The 17322-nt window shown below is 44.5% G+C and overlaps 2 protein-coding genes across 20 annotated transcripts in view; one reads left to right on the top strand and one right to left on the bottom strand.

The window, feature by feature from the left end:
- Positions 1-3789: 3789 nt before the first annotated feature.
- GSTK1 (glutathione S-transferase kappa 1) lies at positions 3790-11332 on the top strand. The gene is made up of 8 exons (XM_080392269.1): positions 3790-3938; positions 4396-4477; positions 5243-5371; positions 5697-5797; positions 6196-6231; positions 9014-9130; positions 9639-9732; positions 11030-11332. Exons 1-8 carry the CDS (start codon positions 3873-3875, stop codon positions 11077-11079), a joined length of 675 nt encoding a protein of 224 aa, XP_080248395.1. The 5' UTR covers positions 3790-3872; the 3' UTR covers positions 11080-11332.
- Positions 11333-11476: 144 nt separating this feature from the next.
- LOC308065800 (rap1 GTPase-activating protein 1-like) overlaps positions 11477-17322 on the bottom strand; it is a 50333-nt gene continuing 44487 nt past the window's right edge. For 11 of the 19 annotated variants that reach the window (XM_080392254.1, XM_080392251.1, XM_080392250.1 and 8 more), the window contains one exon: positions 11477-14638. In XM_080392254.1, coding sequence (XP_080248380.1) covers positions 14484-14638 — 155 coding nt within the window. In that variant the 3' untranslated portion in view covers positions 11477-14483. The remainder of the gene's footprint in view (positions 14639-17322) is intronic. The other 8 variants (XR_013928922.1, XM_080392257.1, XM_080392247.1 and 5 more) reach the window with 5 other exon arrangements.

A 17322-nucleotide genomic window follows, 5' to 3' on the forward strand; every position in this document is an offset into this window, starting at 1 on the left:
CCTTGTCTCCTAATGGAATTTCTTTCAGGCCTTGAAAGAGAAAACCTCCCTTGCATTCTGTCATCTCTCTTGGCCTCCATTTATCCCTCAAAATCCAAGTCCTACCCTTCCAGTAGACACACCCTCTCCACCCAAGAAAGTTGCTAATTTATTGAAGAATGTGAAGGATTTTTTTAATGAACCTTATTCAGATCAACTAAGTATATCAAAAGAATAAGGTCTGAAACTTCAACATGGGTATGATTTTTTGGATCAGAGGGTAAATGTTGTGGAAATGCAGATTGTTGAGAACTTGTCCAGAGCACCCCAGCATCATATGCCTAGAAGAAATACCTGTGGGAGTCAGCACGGTCTAGACAAGACTCATTTGTGCATAAACACAACTGTTGTTCTAGCCATCATCATACATAAAGAAATATGAGTTTGTCTCAGACAGCTGAGAAGACACACAGATAAGCAAATCCTTTCCCACACAACGCCACTAACCTCATTAGCCCAGCACCAGGACCCCCTACCACCCCGTGCCAAGGACTGAGGCAGAAAAGGCTGCACTGAGATGAACGGAATACTTCTTTGTAATCGGTGAGTATCCCAGCAAAGATGCACTTCCCTGGCTGTCTTCCTCTCAACACCAAACAGAGCTTCCCGTGGAATATTGTGCAAGCAGAGGAGTACTTGGCACTGCTACGATTCTGGGATGCATGGGATGTTTCTGTCTGGGTACCTTCACCCTTTCCAAGCTACACTGCAAGCAGTGAGGAGGAAATGCAGAAGGGAAGGCTTGTCTGGTGAAGACAAGGCACTTTGTTAAAAAAGATCCTAAGGGAAAGCAACCACCTTGCCATCTAGCTCCAGCCAAGAGTGGTTTACTTCTTCCCTAGGTAAACCTAGGATCACAGGAGGACATAAAGCCATTGCAGCAGCCAAGGCTTTGAGAAAGGAATTCTTGCTGATTGCTTGCTTCTCCAGCAGCACCAGCAAGACCCGAGAGGCATGCTACAGGCACGCTGTGGGACACAGAAGGAGAGAAACACATATACCCATGTAATTTAACTGCATCACACCACCTGCTCTTCCTGGGTCACTAATATAAAAAATAGGAAAGTGGAAATAGTGCGTAAATAGTGAGTATCTGCAAGTAATAGGAAAAGGCAGCAGAAGGTGACAGGTGCAACCAATTCTATCCCAGAAATAGGTGTAGCACACTTTATCCCTGTTAGAACCACCTATAGAGGACAGGCCCTCCCCTCTCTGGGTGCACCATGCCAGGCTCCCACCCATGCAGACATACAAGCGTGCACACAGAGCTCACCGGGACAACCTGGGACCCTGCGGCAGCCAAGTCACGTTTACATACAACCAGCCCTTTTTATCCCCTTATACCTCTGTTTTCCCATATTCCTCCCAACATCACCAACATTCGCTCCTTTCCCTGCCTTTGTTTCCTCCCATAAAAGTCCAACCAGAAACCCAAAACGATCTTTCCTTGCATCCCAGACCCCCTTGCAGCACCTTCCCCCGCTGCTGATGTAATGGATTTTACCTCTACACCATGGGGCTGATGTCTATCTGGGGACAGCCCTGGAAGGAGCCCAGAACAGTGGAATTTGGGTTCTCATGTGCCATTGTACCCCTGAGCACCTTTGGGCTGGGGGAGATGGGACATGCTCTTGTGACAGCCTGGAAGCAGCCAGGGTAGGGTACCACTTAGGCTTTCCCCCACCCCCCATCATCTTTCTGTGCTCCTCTGTGGATGCGCAGATTAGTTTTTCCATCAGATGACCTAATAACTTCAAGCTGTACAACCCAGTTCATAGGAGGAAAACCTGGAAAGACTCATGTCTGAGTGGGAGGTGGCTACAGGAGCTTAGAGCACAGCCCGTGGACCAAGCTGGGAGCCTTTGCTGATGATCAAGGGATCGACAAGTGTAAAAGTGCTTGTGAGACAAATGTGTGAGTGTGTGCCTCTGCCAGTGAGCATGGAACTGAACTAGCTGGCAAGTAAAAGACCCATATACTGGGCAAGAGGGCTCACGATCAGGGCGTGAACCTGAGAGGGGCTGAGGGCCCATGCTGATATTTCAGAGACCTGCAAATACCCATGTGCTCGTGAATCTAAAAGATGAAGGGGTGTGTTTTCACTAGTGACCTTAAACCGCAGAGCAGCAGGACTGAACTATCACCACTTTCTTTCTGAGTTCTGGTAGCAGTGTATGCCAGTGTCCTTACAGGCAGTGCCCTGTCCATTGTGTTCTGTGTCAGCGTCCCCTCTGTGTGTATACACGACTGTATCTTGTGGGACACCCACTCAGCCTCACTACTGCCTGGCCCTGCATGCGAGGAAGCAGTAGCCACGTCCACAGGCTCCAGCAGCCTGACAAGAAGAACACTCAGACCCCAGAGAATGCCAGAGGCAGCGTCTTGTAGCATCCATTAATGGCATACACTACAGTTTTGTTGACCTCTTGAAAAACAATAAGGCAGGATTCTCCTTTAAAGAAGCCCTACCAGTTCTTCTAAATAGACTTTCTTATTCAATTGTTCATTAATTCTTTTTTGCTACCATGTCTACCAATGCAGCTGGTAAAGGCCTCACACACACTGAGGTTTCCTGGCAGTCTCTGAAACCCTTTCTTGACAGCTGGCTCACTGCCCAGTACTCAGGTGTTACAGAAGATGTCAATGAGAGGTCACAAGCTATTGTTGGCAGTTCAGATTTTTCATCCTTGAGTTAAAGCAACTTTAATTTCAGAAAGCTGCTTCATTGAAAAACCAAGATTACAGCAAGATGATTCATCAGGAGCATATTCCAGACCACATATCGGACTAAAGGGGGTTGCTGCCCAGGGGACTGTGACACGTGACAGGATGCAGGGGAAGAGCGTTTTGGGATTGTGCGGGACTCCTTACAGGATGGTTAGGGGAGGAACCAAAGGTGGGAACAGGGCAGGTTTAGGTGACTGGAGGAGGAATAAATGTGGGAAAACAGAGTAAAGGGATAAAAGGGCCAGTCACATGTAGTTTGCTACAGTTTGGTCTCTAAGGGCAAGACTGCAGGGGGGTCAGCTGCTGGGACATAGGAAGACCTGGCTGGCTCTGTGTTGTGTGTACGCTGACAGTCAGTACCGGCAGCTGGAGGGGGCTATAGCCTCAAGGGCTACAGGTGCCAGCGACGGGGCAGAGTGGCATCCAGGGGCAGCTCTGGAAGCAGGCTGAGTGTCCGAGCCCAGCCTCGGAAGGAAGCCACCTCGTACACACGTGTGTATACACGTATACACTCTCATTAGTGGACTTTCATCTTGCTCATCCGGAGGGCAGCAGAATGAGGCCATGGGTGCCGAGTGTTCCAGGCGCCTCTGTGACCTGTACGCTGTGCACGTACGTGCATTTGTGGCTCATGTGTGTGTGCACCTACTGGGAATCATCTTCAGCCTCACCACTGGCTGCACCTGGCGGGCACGGGGCCGCAGCAGCCTTGCCTCTCCCGAGCTGCGGGACCCAGCGCGATGCAATTCCTGCGGCATCCGCGACTTCCCTCTCCCGCAGAACCGCCCAGCTGGAGCCCCTCGCCCACCCGGATCTGCCCGGCCGCACTGGCAGCACCGCAGTTTCCTCGCAAGCTTTTCACAAGCATGGCACCAGCGGCCTCCTGCGGCTCCGCGTGGCTCGGGGACTTTACCCTCAACTCCGCAGCGCCCCCGGCCCCGCCCCGCGGCAGCGGGGCCCTCGCGCGACGGCCTCCCGCAGCCCCTCTCGGCGCGCACACAGTAACGCAGCCACCGCCTGGGCTTGGTGGGGCGGGTTCTGTGGGGGCGCTGCAGCCTGCGGCAGAGAGGCGGGCCGGGGGCGGGGCCGGGCGGGCGAGGGGCGGCATGGCGCGGACGGTGGTGGAGCTGTTTTACGACGTGGTGTCCCCTTACTCCTGGCTGGGGTTTGAGGTGAGGGAGCGGGGCACGGGCGACTCGGGGCGCCCCTCGGTCGGGCCTGTGCGGCGGCGGGCGCCCGGCCGGGCCCCGGCGGCGGCTGCCCTCAGGAGGCGGCTGCCCTCAGGAGGCGGCTGAAGGGCAGCGCGTCCGCCCGCCTCCTGCTGGGCTTCTATTTTCGTCCCGCTCGGGAGATACCGTTGGTTTTATGCCGATGTAAGTATATGTAGTTATTTTTGCGGCGCCCGTGCCTCACGTGCCGAAAGGCGGGGCACTGGGGCGGCGCGGCCCGTGCTTCGCGTTCGTTCGCGGCCCTGCCGGCCCCGGCCGCTGGCAGCGCCCCCGCGGCTGTCGGGACTGTCCGGGCTGTCCGGGCGGCCGCTGCGGTAACGGAAGGGTTCACCTGCAGCGCCTGGCGCCGCGGTGTGCGTGGCGGCTGCGCGGACGTCCTGACCGCCGTGCCTCCTTGCAGGTGCTCTGCCGGTACCAGCACGTCTGGAACATCGACCTGCGCCTTCGGCCGGCCTTCCTCGGCGGCATAATGCAGGCGACGGGTAGGCGGGGCGGGGGCGCGCAGCCCCCTCTGGGCCACTGGGACCTGGCGGGCAAGCTGCCGAGCGCAGGGCGCCGGGCCGGCCTGACGCTCATTTTGGCAGCGATAACTTTTAACTACGGGACTGTGGGGCTCGGCGGGGGTTGAGGCATCAGAGAGGAGGGATTTCGTACTGTTGCAACTACGAGCCGCTGTTTGCGACACATAGTCTCTGCCAAAGTTTGTCAGTTCTGAAATACGTTAATAATAACTTGATATGGAATTTTTCCTACAAGTTTTCTGTTGCCTGCAAGCCAGAAGTAATTTGTGGAAGATGTGCAGTTTGTAATATGCGTGGAGGATCCAAGTATGCCCTAAAACAGTACTTGTAGCCTTAATAGAAGGAAATAATCACTGAGACTTCGAACTTACAAATCATGAAATTAACAAGTTTCTACACTTGTTCACCCATGCATTAGTAGTTGTTTACCTTAAAAGTAATCTTTTATATATTTATATAAAACATATAAATCCCCGCTAGAACACTTTTACCTTGGTTTAAAACTGATTCTGCTAACTGAAAGGGTTGATCTGTGCAAAACCAAAGAAAAGTCATGTTTAAATCCCAGCATTATCTTTGGGAAAGCTGTGTGTGTTTCAGTTAGCCAACATGAAATTATACTCTTCCTTAGGCACTTGTATGCATGAGGTTTAATTTGTCTGATTTTGTTCTGATCAGTGTTACTATAATGCAGTTGAAAATCTCAACAGAAATTTTTCCTGAAAGGTAACAAGCCCCCAGCAATGTTGCCACGGCGTGGAGAATACATGCTGAAGGATATAAAAAGGATGGCAAAATACTACCAAGTGCCTGTAAAAATTTCAGAAGATGTCTTCCGTCGTATCCTTGGTACAAGTAAGACACTTAGCTTAGCTGGTATCTTTCAGCACTCCTGCTTCAAATTCTCCCTAACAGTAAAGGTGAAGATGAATTCTCTGTCCACAGCCTCTTGCTGTATCTGTGAGCAAGACGAAGTCTGTACATTTTTAACCATAAAAGGAGCTTCTGGAAAAATACAGTTATGACTGATATTAGCATTGAAGATACTGTGAATCAATATAAGCTTTACCGTTCAGGGATTGTTACAGAGAAGATCATACTGTTCTTAGTGCTTGTGCAGACCTGATTCTGATCCTGTGCCTTGTATCAGTATGTTTCTCTGTGTCCCCGCTAACCCCAGGCAGTCTTCAGGCCATGCGCTTTATCACAGCCATCGATATGACAGAACCACGATACCTGGAACCTTTATCTAGGGAGTTCTGGATGCGTTTTTGGTCACAGGTCAGTATTTTATGAAGCGGGCTTCTTGGTCCTGTCACCCTTCCTGTCCTGTGGAATTCAACCAAGAGAAAGGAAATGTCTTTTAATGAAAAGTCATAGCAGGAGACAAGGTTGTGGTCGTTCAGGAGTCATTACAGCTATCTTAATTACATGAAATTAATCAGCTTAATTTGCTTTCTCTAGGTATGTATGGTGGGTCTCATGGGCTGAGTGGATCCGTAGTTCACACCAGAAAGCACTTAATACACTCCTAAATTAGTGGCTTAAAATTTTTTCTGAGGAAATTTCTCCAGCAGCTAGTATTGTTTTGATTTCTATTTTCTTAGAAAACTTGCTTTCAAGTCCAGAGCTGAGCTTTGTTCTTAAGTACTGAATTACTTGTTTTATTCTTTTACCAGCATGAAGATATCAGTCAGCCAGACAACATATTGACTGTAAGTGTCTGCTTTTTGTTGGTGCTTCTGCATTTCTGATACAAATTCTTATTGATGACTTGAATCAGTAATTAGGCACGAAGACAGCTGATTCTAATGATCACTTATGAGTTTTAAAAAAATTCAGCTAGATAAAAGAAAAAAGATTTGATTTCTTTAGCAGCTCTGTTTGGAATGTGTTTTTTTGGTCATGCTTTGAATGATACTCAGAGCCAGAATGTCCTTTTTTGTTAATTCATGTTGCAAGATACCCAAGCTGGACAAGTAATTGTCTGTTAATAGTTTTATTGACGGTAGTGAAAGTATGAACAGTGTCTCCAGAATGCATTGAGGTTTTGCTGCTATATAAAATCCTCAGGTGAAATGCAACACTTTGGGGAATTTGACATTCCTTGGAGTCATGGAACCAAGTTTTACTATTAAGTTCAGTGCTGTGTTGCCCTTGTATGTGCTTAGAAATTGTAATCTTGTCATATATTTTCTTTTGCTGTCTAGATTTTATTACAGTAAAAGCGGTAATGGCATGTAAGTTAGTATGCCATGAGATCCTCTTTAAGGGCTCACGTTTCTACGTTATTTTTTTAATTTCTTGGAATATGAAGAAAAGAGAGAAATTGTCCATGACTAGTCTCCTATCCAACATCCCTATCTGAAACCTTAAAACTTGCAGCAGTCTTGGTGTTTCCCCAGAAGTCTAGTCCTTGCACTTCAGCTTCATCTTAGTGTACCCTTTTTAGCAGAATTTTCAGCAAAGGTTTGCATTTTGCCTTTTCAAGAGGCAAGATTTGAAGGATATAATTAAACTGTGGTGTGTTAACGCTGGTAGGTAGCTAAGCACCACACAGGTGCTTGCTCACTTCCCCCTGCTGGCCAGTGGGACAGGGGAAAAGGAAAAGAAGAATAAAAGCAAGAAAACTCATGGGTCAAGATAAAATTGGTTAGAGGAGAAGTGGAAGAAGAGAGAAAGAAAACAAAATGAGTGGTGCAAAGGCAATCACTCACCACCTTGCACAGGTAGATTGATGGCCAGCCAGTTCCCAAGCAAATGGTGGCTAACCTTCCTAAACCCCCTCCTCAGCTCTTAATGCTGAGCATGATGTTGTATGGCATAGATCATCTTTTTGGTTAGTTTGGGCTATCTGCCTTGTGTCGTCTCCCAGCCTCTTGCACACCCCCCAGTTTATTCGTTGCAGGGAGAGGGGCAGGGGGAAGAGTGAGAAACAGAGATGGCCTTGACACTGTGCAAACATCATTCAACAAAAGCTAAAACATTAATGTGTTACCAGCATTGTTTTGGTCGCAGATCTAAAACACAGAACCATAGAAGCTACTGTGAAGAAAACTTAACTTCATCTCAGCCAGACCCAGTACATAAATATATACGGAAAGTCCCCACATAGTCTCTGAATCCATCATTATTTAAAAAAAGATAAAGCAAGGACATGCAGAGCTTCAGAGAAACAAACTGAATACTCAGAAAGATCTCTGTGTAATTCAGTTATTGTTTGGCAGCCTATGAGTATCTGCCTGTGCTCGGCAAGGCAGAGGTAGGCATCTCCCTGTTTGCTTGTGTCTGTCTTCATTCACCCCTGCAGCAAATAGCTTTCCTCTCATGGAAGTAATCCATCCAGAGGTCGGTGAGGGGTCCCAACCCTTTTCATCTGAGTCTTTATAGGTGAATTTATTTTACACATCAATTAGAAAAATGGAATGTTGTTTACTTGCTATAGTTCCTTAGCATTTTTAACTTATTTTTTTAGTCAGCAGTAGCTTCACATAAATTACTATAGAAGCAACATGTAGTCTTTCGAGTCTTGCCACAGTCCACTTAAATACCCCTTCTGGCCTAAAATGGTGAGGACCAGATACTACATCTGTGTGTAAATATGGCAGTCTAAACACTGTGGCTACCAAGCATACACATAATTTTGTTCTGCTCCAATGCTACACTCATTTAATCTCCTGTTCAAGCAGTCAGAAAGAAAAGTGCTCCTAATCTCCCTGATGGTGAAGTAGAAGAAGGTACAAGAAAATGTGGATGCGACATGAAAAGTGATTGAGAGAAAGAAAGAAAAAATCATTAACACCTGCATGTGCAGGATTACTATCTATGTGTAATACTGTAAGCATTTAATTTTTTTTAAGAAAAAGCAAGGGCATGTCATCCAGGTAGGTGGCATGGAAGTTAACATTTTCGGTGAAATACTTCAATGTTATCTGATAAACACTGGACCTTTACCTTTGACAACTTTATCTCATTCCTGTGTGGCAGAGACAGACAGGAGGCTAAAAAGATACAGCAATACTACTAGTAACTTGAACCTCTGTGACAGTCTCTTTCATGCAGTATCACTTGGAGGTTCTATGCAGCCGCATTTGTCTCAGAAACTGTTTTTGTCTTGGCAGGCTTGTACAGTAAGATTTACTTTTTCAGAACAACTTTTTTTTTTTCTTTTTTTCTGTTACCTGATAAGTCATTGACTCAGGTTGAACTTGGTATTTATCTTCCCCCCTCCTTCTTTAGGAACTCCTGAAAAAAAGTGCAGATTTGGGGCTTAGAATTTTAAAATACCCTGTCTACTTCATATCTGAGGGTTGATAAATGATGAATGCGGTGGGAATACAGCCAGACAGTTGTGCAAGAAGTGCTTCAAGGGTATTTTGTAATTTGTTTTGGTAATAGACTTCAGGTGATAAAACTGAAGATTAAATTAATTAGATCATAGTAGGATTTAGAATATTTAGTATTAAGAGTATTCTTAATTATATCATCATTTCTTAGGTTGCCAGACAGGCTGGGCTAACATCAGAGCTCAGCCAGAAGCTACTTGAAATGATTTCAACCCCTGCAGTGAAGAACCGCCTGAAAGAGACAACAGAGGAAGCATTAAAATATGGGGTGAGATGCTTCCCATGCCATGTGGCATCACAGCTATGCATTCCTTCCCTATTGAGAACACTGGGAAGCAAGTAACAATGAAGGTGATGATTAGAAAGCACTATATAGACCATCTCTCTTAGCTTTCACTGTTCAAAGACCACCTAACTTGTTGGTAGTTTATCTCACTGTCATCTGGGAAACCAAGGCTGGCCCATTCGGCTCGTTCCATCTGGAGAGCAAGGATGGGGGACCTACAGGACCAGCACTAAGAAATACTGTTTATTGCTACTTTGCACAAAACTGGATTAGTCAGGTTGCTTTTTTTGCCCTGTAAAAAGGGGCAGACAGGCTTTAGGGAGTTCCTGACTTTCTGATGGCTCCCTTAGACTCATCTTTAAGAATGAAGAAGGTGAAAAGAAGGGGAGGAAAAAAGGCCAAAGTTACTGCTTTTTATTCCTTAAAACTGATGTCATCAAAAATTTCTCTCATTATAACATTCTCTGTTTCATGTCCATGGTGTCAATAGGCATTTGGGATGCCTGCTGTTGTGGCACATTTTCATGGGGAACCTCATCTCTTTTTTGGCTCTGATCGTTTAGAGCTGCTAGGCAGCATTATAGGTGAGTGTACTTTTGATTTCATGCTTTCACCCTCTTTTTAATGAAATACTTAATACAGCTAAATACAGCACTGTTAAGGTCTTCCAAATATTAAATAATGTGTGGCATCCTTCTCATGGGATGAAACTGCAGACTAGAATGTAATCTCGGTATAGTTAGTGACTTCGTAGTCCTTTTCCAGGCGAGAAGTAACAAGTTCTCCATCCTCTCTCGGTATGTTTCAAAGCTTTGTGCTCCACATGCCATTCTCAAATTACTGCTGAAACTCTTTAGTTTTCAAAATGTTCATATTTAACCTTGTGGTACTGGGCATTAGGTCTTACCTAAGGTTAAGATTATGGCTGATAGTGGGTTGTGGATTTTTTGTAGTTTTAAGATTTTCGTTTTATAGCTGTTCCTTCTTAATAAAAAGCACATTATCACAGCTCTCCAATCCATGTCTTGTAACTACCTGATTACACAACTTTTTAACAAATATTCATATATTAACAGGAAAATGAAGAGAAGGATGGTCAATTGAATACAAACTTTAAATTTTTAAAGAACATTGGAATCAGTTGTGTTAACTAATAAAACTCAGCCACCTGTTTTTATATGAGTTAGAGGGCATTTGACTCAATCTATCTCCAGATTTGGCACTTGAGTTTGTCACTAGATAAGAGTTCTATACATCATTAGCTCTGATGCATTTGTTGAAAAATTTCAGCAGAAGATCTTAATGTAAATTAAAATTAGTCATAAGCTTAAACAGAAGGGAAATTGGGGGGGGGGGGTATTTTCTTTTCTGGATGGGTTTCTGATTCTATAAAAATATTCTGGATAAAAATGAGAAGTGAGGAAGATGAATACCCAACACCCACTCCAGTAGGTGCTGATCTGAATTGGAATGTTGTGGCCTGGTTTGTATTCTCAGCTCCAAGGACTTTTAACACATTTGCCTTTTGTTTCTCTGACTCCCCAGCCTTCCACTCTTTTTCTCTTCCTTACCTCCAGCCCCTCAAGAAAGAAATCCCAAAAAGAATTGGCTTCACCCTCGTGTGGAATGCACCAGACCTACAGAATCTGTCTGTGACATAGGAATATAATTCTTCTGTACAGCTTCCGTTGTGACTAGACAGTGAAAGACTTAGGGAGCTGGCGGAAGCAAACCAAACAAGATACAAATCTGTACTCCATTGTCAGTAGCTACCCTTCAAAAAAGGAGTAGAAACAGTCATCCTGCTGCAGAAATGTGACCAGCCAGTCACTTCTGTGTATTAAATTTTAACATTCTCTTTTGTGCTGCTTTGTTTTGCAGGTGAAAAATGGCTGGGACCAGTTCCATCAGTGCCAAGCCCCAAGATGTGAAAAGTCCTAGGGAAATATATAAGATTGAACATTTATGTACATGGTCAATCTTCAGTGATTATCTGAATGTATCTAATTTTATGGAGAGATGGCTTTCGCATCCTTAACAGTTCAGTCTCATCTCTGCAATGATGAAGAATTTCAAGGTTTGTCAGTAATTACCAGTCTGGTGGGGTCTTTACCAATACAAATGTGCTTCTTTTCTTTCAACAGATTAATGATTTACATTAAAGATTAAACGTTAAATATTTAACTTCTTGCAGCTTAAAACATTCTTTCCTGAATAGTTCTTTATCTCTTACCCTAAAAGCATGAGGATTAAGTTGTTAAGGGACTGCAGTCTCTGGATTTCTCATACCTTCCTGCTTGTCCTTTAAAAATACCCATACATGCAGCCTATGAGAAGCTGGCCATGTTCTCCTTTTATTCCAAGTCCAAGGTACTACACAGACGCTACAAGCACAGGGACAAAGTATTCATGCTTCCTTTTAACTCTGCAGCATGGCAATTGGAGAGGACATGAGAGAGAAAAGTGGGAGAGAGTGGAACAATTCCAGCCCAGAGAATAATCTAGGGAATCAATCAAGTTCAATTCCAAAATGAACTTTCCCCTCCTGGGCAGGTATTTCGTACAGCTTGCTCCGCAGTGACCAATGTTGGAGGGGACCGCCGCACACATGCATTCTTGGACACCAACCCCAGGGGTTTTGAGTTAATGCCAGTTTTACAGTGATGTCTTTTGGAGGACAGCAGTGAATACCATGTAAGTTTAGTTGGTAACTGAATCAGACTCTGCTTTGCTTCCTCAGGGATGGCCTAATTGCTGCCTATCCGAAGGTGATTTGGATGTGGCTGTGAGGGGTTTCCCATCCCATAGTCTGCGGAGGGAAGGATGTGCAAACTAACATTCAGAAAGTTCATGCTAAAATAGTTTGAATCTGGCCCTGTATTGGCTGAATTGGATTTGAATTAATTTGATTTGTATGAGGCTTGAGTTCTTGGTGATTTGTGGCTGTCTCTGACGCATCACTGAAGGAAGCAGAAGAACTAGCAGCAGCTGGAATTCTGGTTTTTGTTCTCTTCCTGAACTTTAAGGTAAAGCATATTCATGCTTGTTCACTGGAACAGCAAATCCTGGAACAAAGCATCAGAAAAAAAAAAAACTGTACCCTTCATGTTCTTACAGCTCTAAGTGTTGGGGGAGTATCATTTGTTCCCCCACCCACAATTTTTCCTTCTTACACCTCTTTCAGCTCTTCAGGAAATATCCTATAATTTAAGAACATATTCCTTCTTTCCACCAGTGCACCCATTAGTCCTTGGGCAAATCCAGACTGGGATTTAAGGAGATCTTTGTGAGATACAAGAGGCTACATTCATTTAGGAGTTAGAATAGCTGGGAAATTATGTACGTACGTGGTAATGCCATAGGTTTCTTAGAATCCCTTAAAGCCATGTTAAATAATTTTTTTACCGTTCCCCCCAAAAAAAAATTTGCTAGTCTCTGGTTTGTGCTATCAAACTGATTCTGAGGTTGTGATAAAAATGGAATGACTGAAACATCACCTTAAGCCAGATCACCTCAGTGACATGGGCCACTGCCATAGGCAGTGCTGTTTCAGGAACGGCTAGAATGCAGTGCTGTGGAGGTAATGAACTCTGCGGGAAGGTGGGGAGAATGCAAGAAACATCTTGAAATAGGCTGATGGTGAAAGCCAGGGCCTCATGAAACTCTCCTTGGAACCAGCTTGACTGAAACAAACAAAAAACCAAACAGCCTTTGTGACTACATTGTTGATTTGGCAGATGGACCAAATGAGACAGATCTGATGGATTGCTATGCATTTCCCAAAATTATCTTAAAGGCCCTTAGACTTACTAAAATCAGTGGAAATGAAATGCCTAAAGCCTTAGGTACTAAAATAGTACCTAAACAGTACTGAGACAAGGAAAATCCAAACTTGGCATTTTCCGTACATTGCTTATTGCCTGTGGTAACCGCTAGCGAGTGGTTACAGCCTTTGCAGTTGTATCCGTGAGTATGCATGTTGCTGCAATTCTGACCGCGTTCAGATTGCAATTCAAGCAAAAATGCCATGGTTTGGGAGCAGAACTTTGAGGAAGTTCTGCCTCCTATTTAGGCAGCCTTACTCCTGTGTTACAGAGACACGATCAGGAGCACAAGCTCTCAGCAGGCACGCTGGTGACTGCCCCAGTGACACTGGGCTGGCAGCTACACTCTCATTCTCAGTACCAAGCCTCAGTGCTGAGCACCAGCAGCTTGACCTGGCTTCCCCTTCTATCTGCTGCCAAAATACCAGTCTGCTGTGACACTGTGGCCACCCACCACTGCATGGAGCTGAACTGTTTATCTGCCTGCTTTTAATACCACCAGGTGCCAGGGCAGCAAAAAACAGAGCATCGAAAAAATACTGAGGATCTAAACTGGTGTCAGGCATGGGGGGCAGATGCTAAGCACTAATAAGAACTGCCAGATATTTAGGAATAGCTGGAAGAATTTTCTTCCATAAAGATCTCTCTCCTACTTAGCTGTATGCCAGACTAGTTCCCAAGAGCCTCACATCCACATGGCTTTCATGGTAGCATGCTGTTCAGCTGTCAGGCCAGAGAAGGTACTGGGCAAGGAAAGGGACTTTGAGCCAAAAGAGCTCAGCAGCGGCAGAAATGCAGGCAGAACTGGACTATGAACTCTGAGGAACAAACTTGGAGCTGTGTTCCCTTTTATCACAGACCTCACCAGGAGATCCAGTCCCACTTCCTACATCGGGAAAGGCTGCAAAACTGGCATGAAGCAGCAGGTCCCACCAACGCTAGGCTGAAAGCAAACAAGCAAGTGCAGAGATAGGCATAAAGTCACAAAATGGGCAAATGAAAGTGGTTCAGCAAAATAATGAAAGTGTGGGAAGCACAGAAAGCTAGGCTGCAGCTGAGCAATGAAAGAAAAAGAGCATAAAACTGAGCATGGATCGGGGCAGAAAGAGGTGTCTCAATGGGAGATGCTGTTCCCTTGCAGGGAGCAGGCAGCCAGGAAAGGCAGCACTTCGGCAGACCGATCAGGCTGTAGCCAGCAGGCCATGGAAGATCATTCGGGAAAGCAGATGTGGGACAGACTCTGTTTGCTGTGAAGCCGTACAGCACTTGGTGCACCCTCCCCGGTGGCCGGGCTGGCCCAGGAGCTGCCGCCAGCCTGAGCCAGGGCACTGCCCTGTGTGTTACCTGCGCCACTCAGCCAGCCTGCACCAGGATGCTCCTCCACCGTCACCTCACATGCAGCACAAAATGGAGGCCTGCAGAACAAGGCAGCTTTTTAACCTTCCCCTGCAAGCACCTGCCTGCTGTCCTTTCAACCCTCAGCAAGCAAAGTTAAGCTTTCCTTAACTCAGTTAAGTCTCTTTTTCTCCCATCCTTATCTCTGTGCAAATGAGAAGGAAACATTTCATTAAAGCACTTACTGGGTTATGGTGCTGAGCATCTGCTTTGCTGCCGTTTCCTTTTCCAGTGGAGCCAGCAGCACTGCTGGAAGGAAGCAACCTGCTTCCTAGAAGGGAACCAAGCACAGAACAATAAAAAAATGATCAAGAGGGTATCACAGGAGCTGCACACATAGCTGGTTTTACCCCAAACTTTTCAGAGATCTGTGGCTCATCCACAGGTAAGAGTGTAAGGAATGTATCTACATTCAACTTGACTAATGTCACCTTGGTCTGCTTCTCATTCCAGCTTGAAACACAAGGAAAGTGACTACTTGGCTTTCCTTTCATTCAAAATAAAATCATTGGCCACAGGTTCCACACTGTGTTTCAGTGCCGTATATCTGTTCTGGCCATAGCTTCTTGCCTGAAAAAGCTACACCTATAGCTATCTAATAAGTAATGAAGGCATCCTCCAACTATCCCAAATGTTTCCATCAGTCCAGTTTTCAATTTCTGTTACAGTCTACTGTTATATACAAAAAAAGTATAAAATAATATGGCAGGTTCCAGTAGGTGACAGCATCATGCAGCTGAACTATGAAATGCCATTACTGATACACATGCGCAACCCGAATGCCTTATCCTTCAGAATACACTTTGTGAAGCGCAGTCTAGCCTTGGGCTCTCACGGTGTTTCTTTTCCTTCTCTTCTCTCTGCACCCTCCCTTCAGATTCCCACATCTGATCTCAGGGCTGAAGGAATTTGCCTATCATCACATATCAACACGATGGCAAAAGCAGGGATGAAATACTTCGCAAAATTCACAAACCTTAAACATCCTTTTGCTTTCCATGATCATCTTCAGAAATTGGTGTGAAGTCTTTAATGTAACAGCCCTCTTTCTTACACCATTCTAATTTATTCTTAGGTGACCCTCCATCCTATCCACTAAGGATGGTTTAAAATTATTAAGTATCATAATTTCATAAACAGTGTAGTTTCTGGGAGCTCATGTATAGCTGTATTGCAACAGTAGATCTGTGTTATAACTCTTTTCCTTGAATTAGAGGAAAATGGAATGAGTTTGAATTAAAGAGTTGGCATCAGTGTGGAATGTGCTCAGGGGGCAGAAGGAGCAGAGGAATGACTTTGATGGCATACCTATCGACCATTCAATCAGGAAAGTTAAGGAAGCTGTAAAATTCAGCTAACAAGGGCCTCCTGAAAGTTGGTAAGCCAAGATGCTCTTCAAATGATATTTTTTTTTCTTTTTGACCTATACATGATCATACCAGTATTTTCTAGGGAACAGATGAGATGCAACCATGTTTCAGCAGCTTTTCAAGAGCAGACTACCCTCTTTCCCAGTTTCATGATTTAATTTAAAGCTTTAAAGTTTAAAAACATAGCTGGTAAATCATTGTTACTTGTTGCTAAACCGTGGCTTTAAACAACACAAATTTGCAGTACTAGGGTTCGTCTCCATTTTGTGTATATCTCAGCTCCAGTACTCTGAAATTTAATTAAGAAGTATGTTTGCAGGTGGTGACTAATAGACCAAGTAACTGAATAAAAACACATCTAAAACATCTATGCAAATTAACTAACATAGAAGTTTCTTAAATATAATGTTAAGGAGGGTTATAGGTAAATTTAATTTATACCCTGGCCCTGAGGCTATGGAGAAAGTCATCTGCCTTACGTGATATGCGCTGCCCTATAAGACATGCTGGTGCTTTGACGCCAAATTAGAAAACAGCTGTTCTAAGACGGCAGTTCTCTGTGTCTTTATCTAGCTCTGGCAGCCCCATGGCCATGGGCTGCTGCCCTTTTTTCTTTTTTTTTTTTTCCTTTTCTGTAACTTTGCTCTCTCAATCTGAATGGCAAATTGGAGAATCCAAGAATATATCCATGGGCTAGGAATTCTAGAATCATTCAGCATAAGATCCAGACCTACAGGGGGCATCTAAAATGTCTTAGGTTCCTTCATAAAAAAACAGTTCAGTCTAATTTTACACAGTACCTTACTGCAGCTGAGTAGTTACTTTACAGCTCACTGAAGGGCAAAACTAAAACACCCGGATGCCTCTGTCCCAAGCTGTTTCCTTTGCTTTCAGTTTAGCTTAACTCTGCCATTTCTTCTAGTTTATTATGCTTGGTTACAGATGATCACAGTTCTTCCCTGATGCTTAGATTAACCCAAAATAACAATGTTCATTTAAATGTCATTTTGTCTAAGAATATTAACATGTATTGCCATACTCGATCTTTTGGTAATTAGTCTTCTATCAGGACTGGCTGTAGTAGATAAATAGAAAACATTTTAGTACTTGCAAAAATCAAAATAAGTATATCATCCTGTTTCTTTTCCTAATTTTTTTTAGCACAACGAATTGCTCTTAGTCCTGTCTTTTTCTAGCTCAAGAACTGTCAGTATGTCTGGAAAATAAAATTTAAAAACCTTTTAAATTCCTAAGTACAAGATTTCACTTTGTGCTTAGAAAATGCAGGGTCAACCCTGCTACCTCATGTACCTCATACACACACGTAGCCTTTTATTTCCTTCTGCTCTGCCCCTTCATCTGTTACCACAAACACATTCTAAATGGTGTGGATGGTGACACCATCACACTTCTTACTGCAATCAGCAGTTGCACTCAAGACTACATCTCTGCAGTCTCCAGATTAGGTGACTTGATGTAACTAGTCAGAAAAGTATCCACTATCTTTATCCCTTTTAACCACGGCTCTCTTGGCATAAAGCAGTTCAATCCTTATACAAACCTGCATGTTTGCTGGGGTACGTTT

This window comes from Falco punctatus (genome assembly GCF_963210335.1).
Source record: "Falco punctatus genome assembly, chromosome: 6".
Taxonomy (NCBI): Eukaryota; Metazoa; Chordata; class Aves; order Falconiformes; family Falconidae; genus Falco; species Falco punctatus.

Bases quoted from the DNA above. Each gene is read 5' to 3' on its own strand.
- GSTK1 (XM_080392269.1), top strand. From the start codon at position 3,873: ATGGCGCGGACGGTGGTGGAGCTGTTTTACGACGTGGTGTCCCCTTAC. The intron at 5,798-6,195 runs GTCAGTATTTTA...TTCTTTTACCAG, and splicing joins GGATGCGTTTTTGGTCACAG to CATGAAGATATCAGTCAGCC. The intron at 6,232-9,013 runs GTAAGTGTCTGC...ATCATTTCTTAG, and splicing joins AGCCAGACAACATATTGACT to GTTGCCAGACAGGCTGGGCT.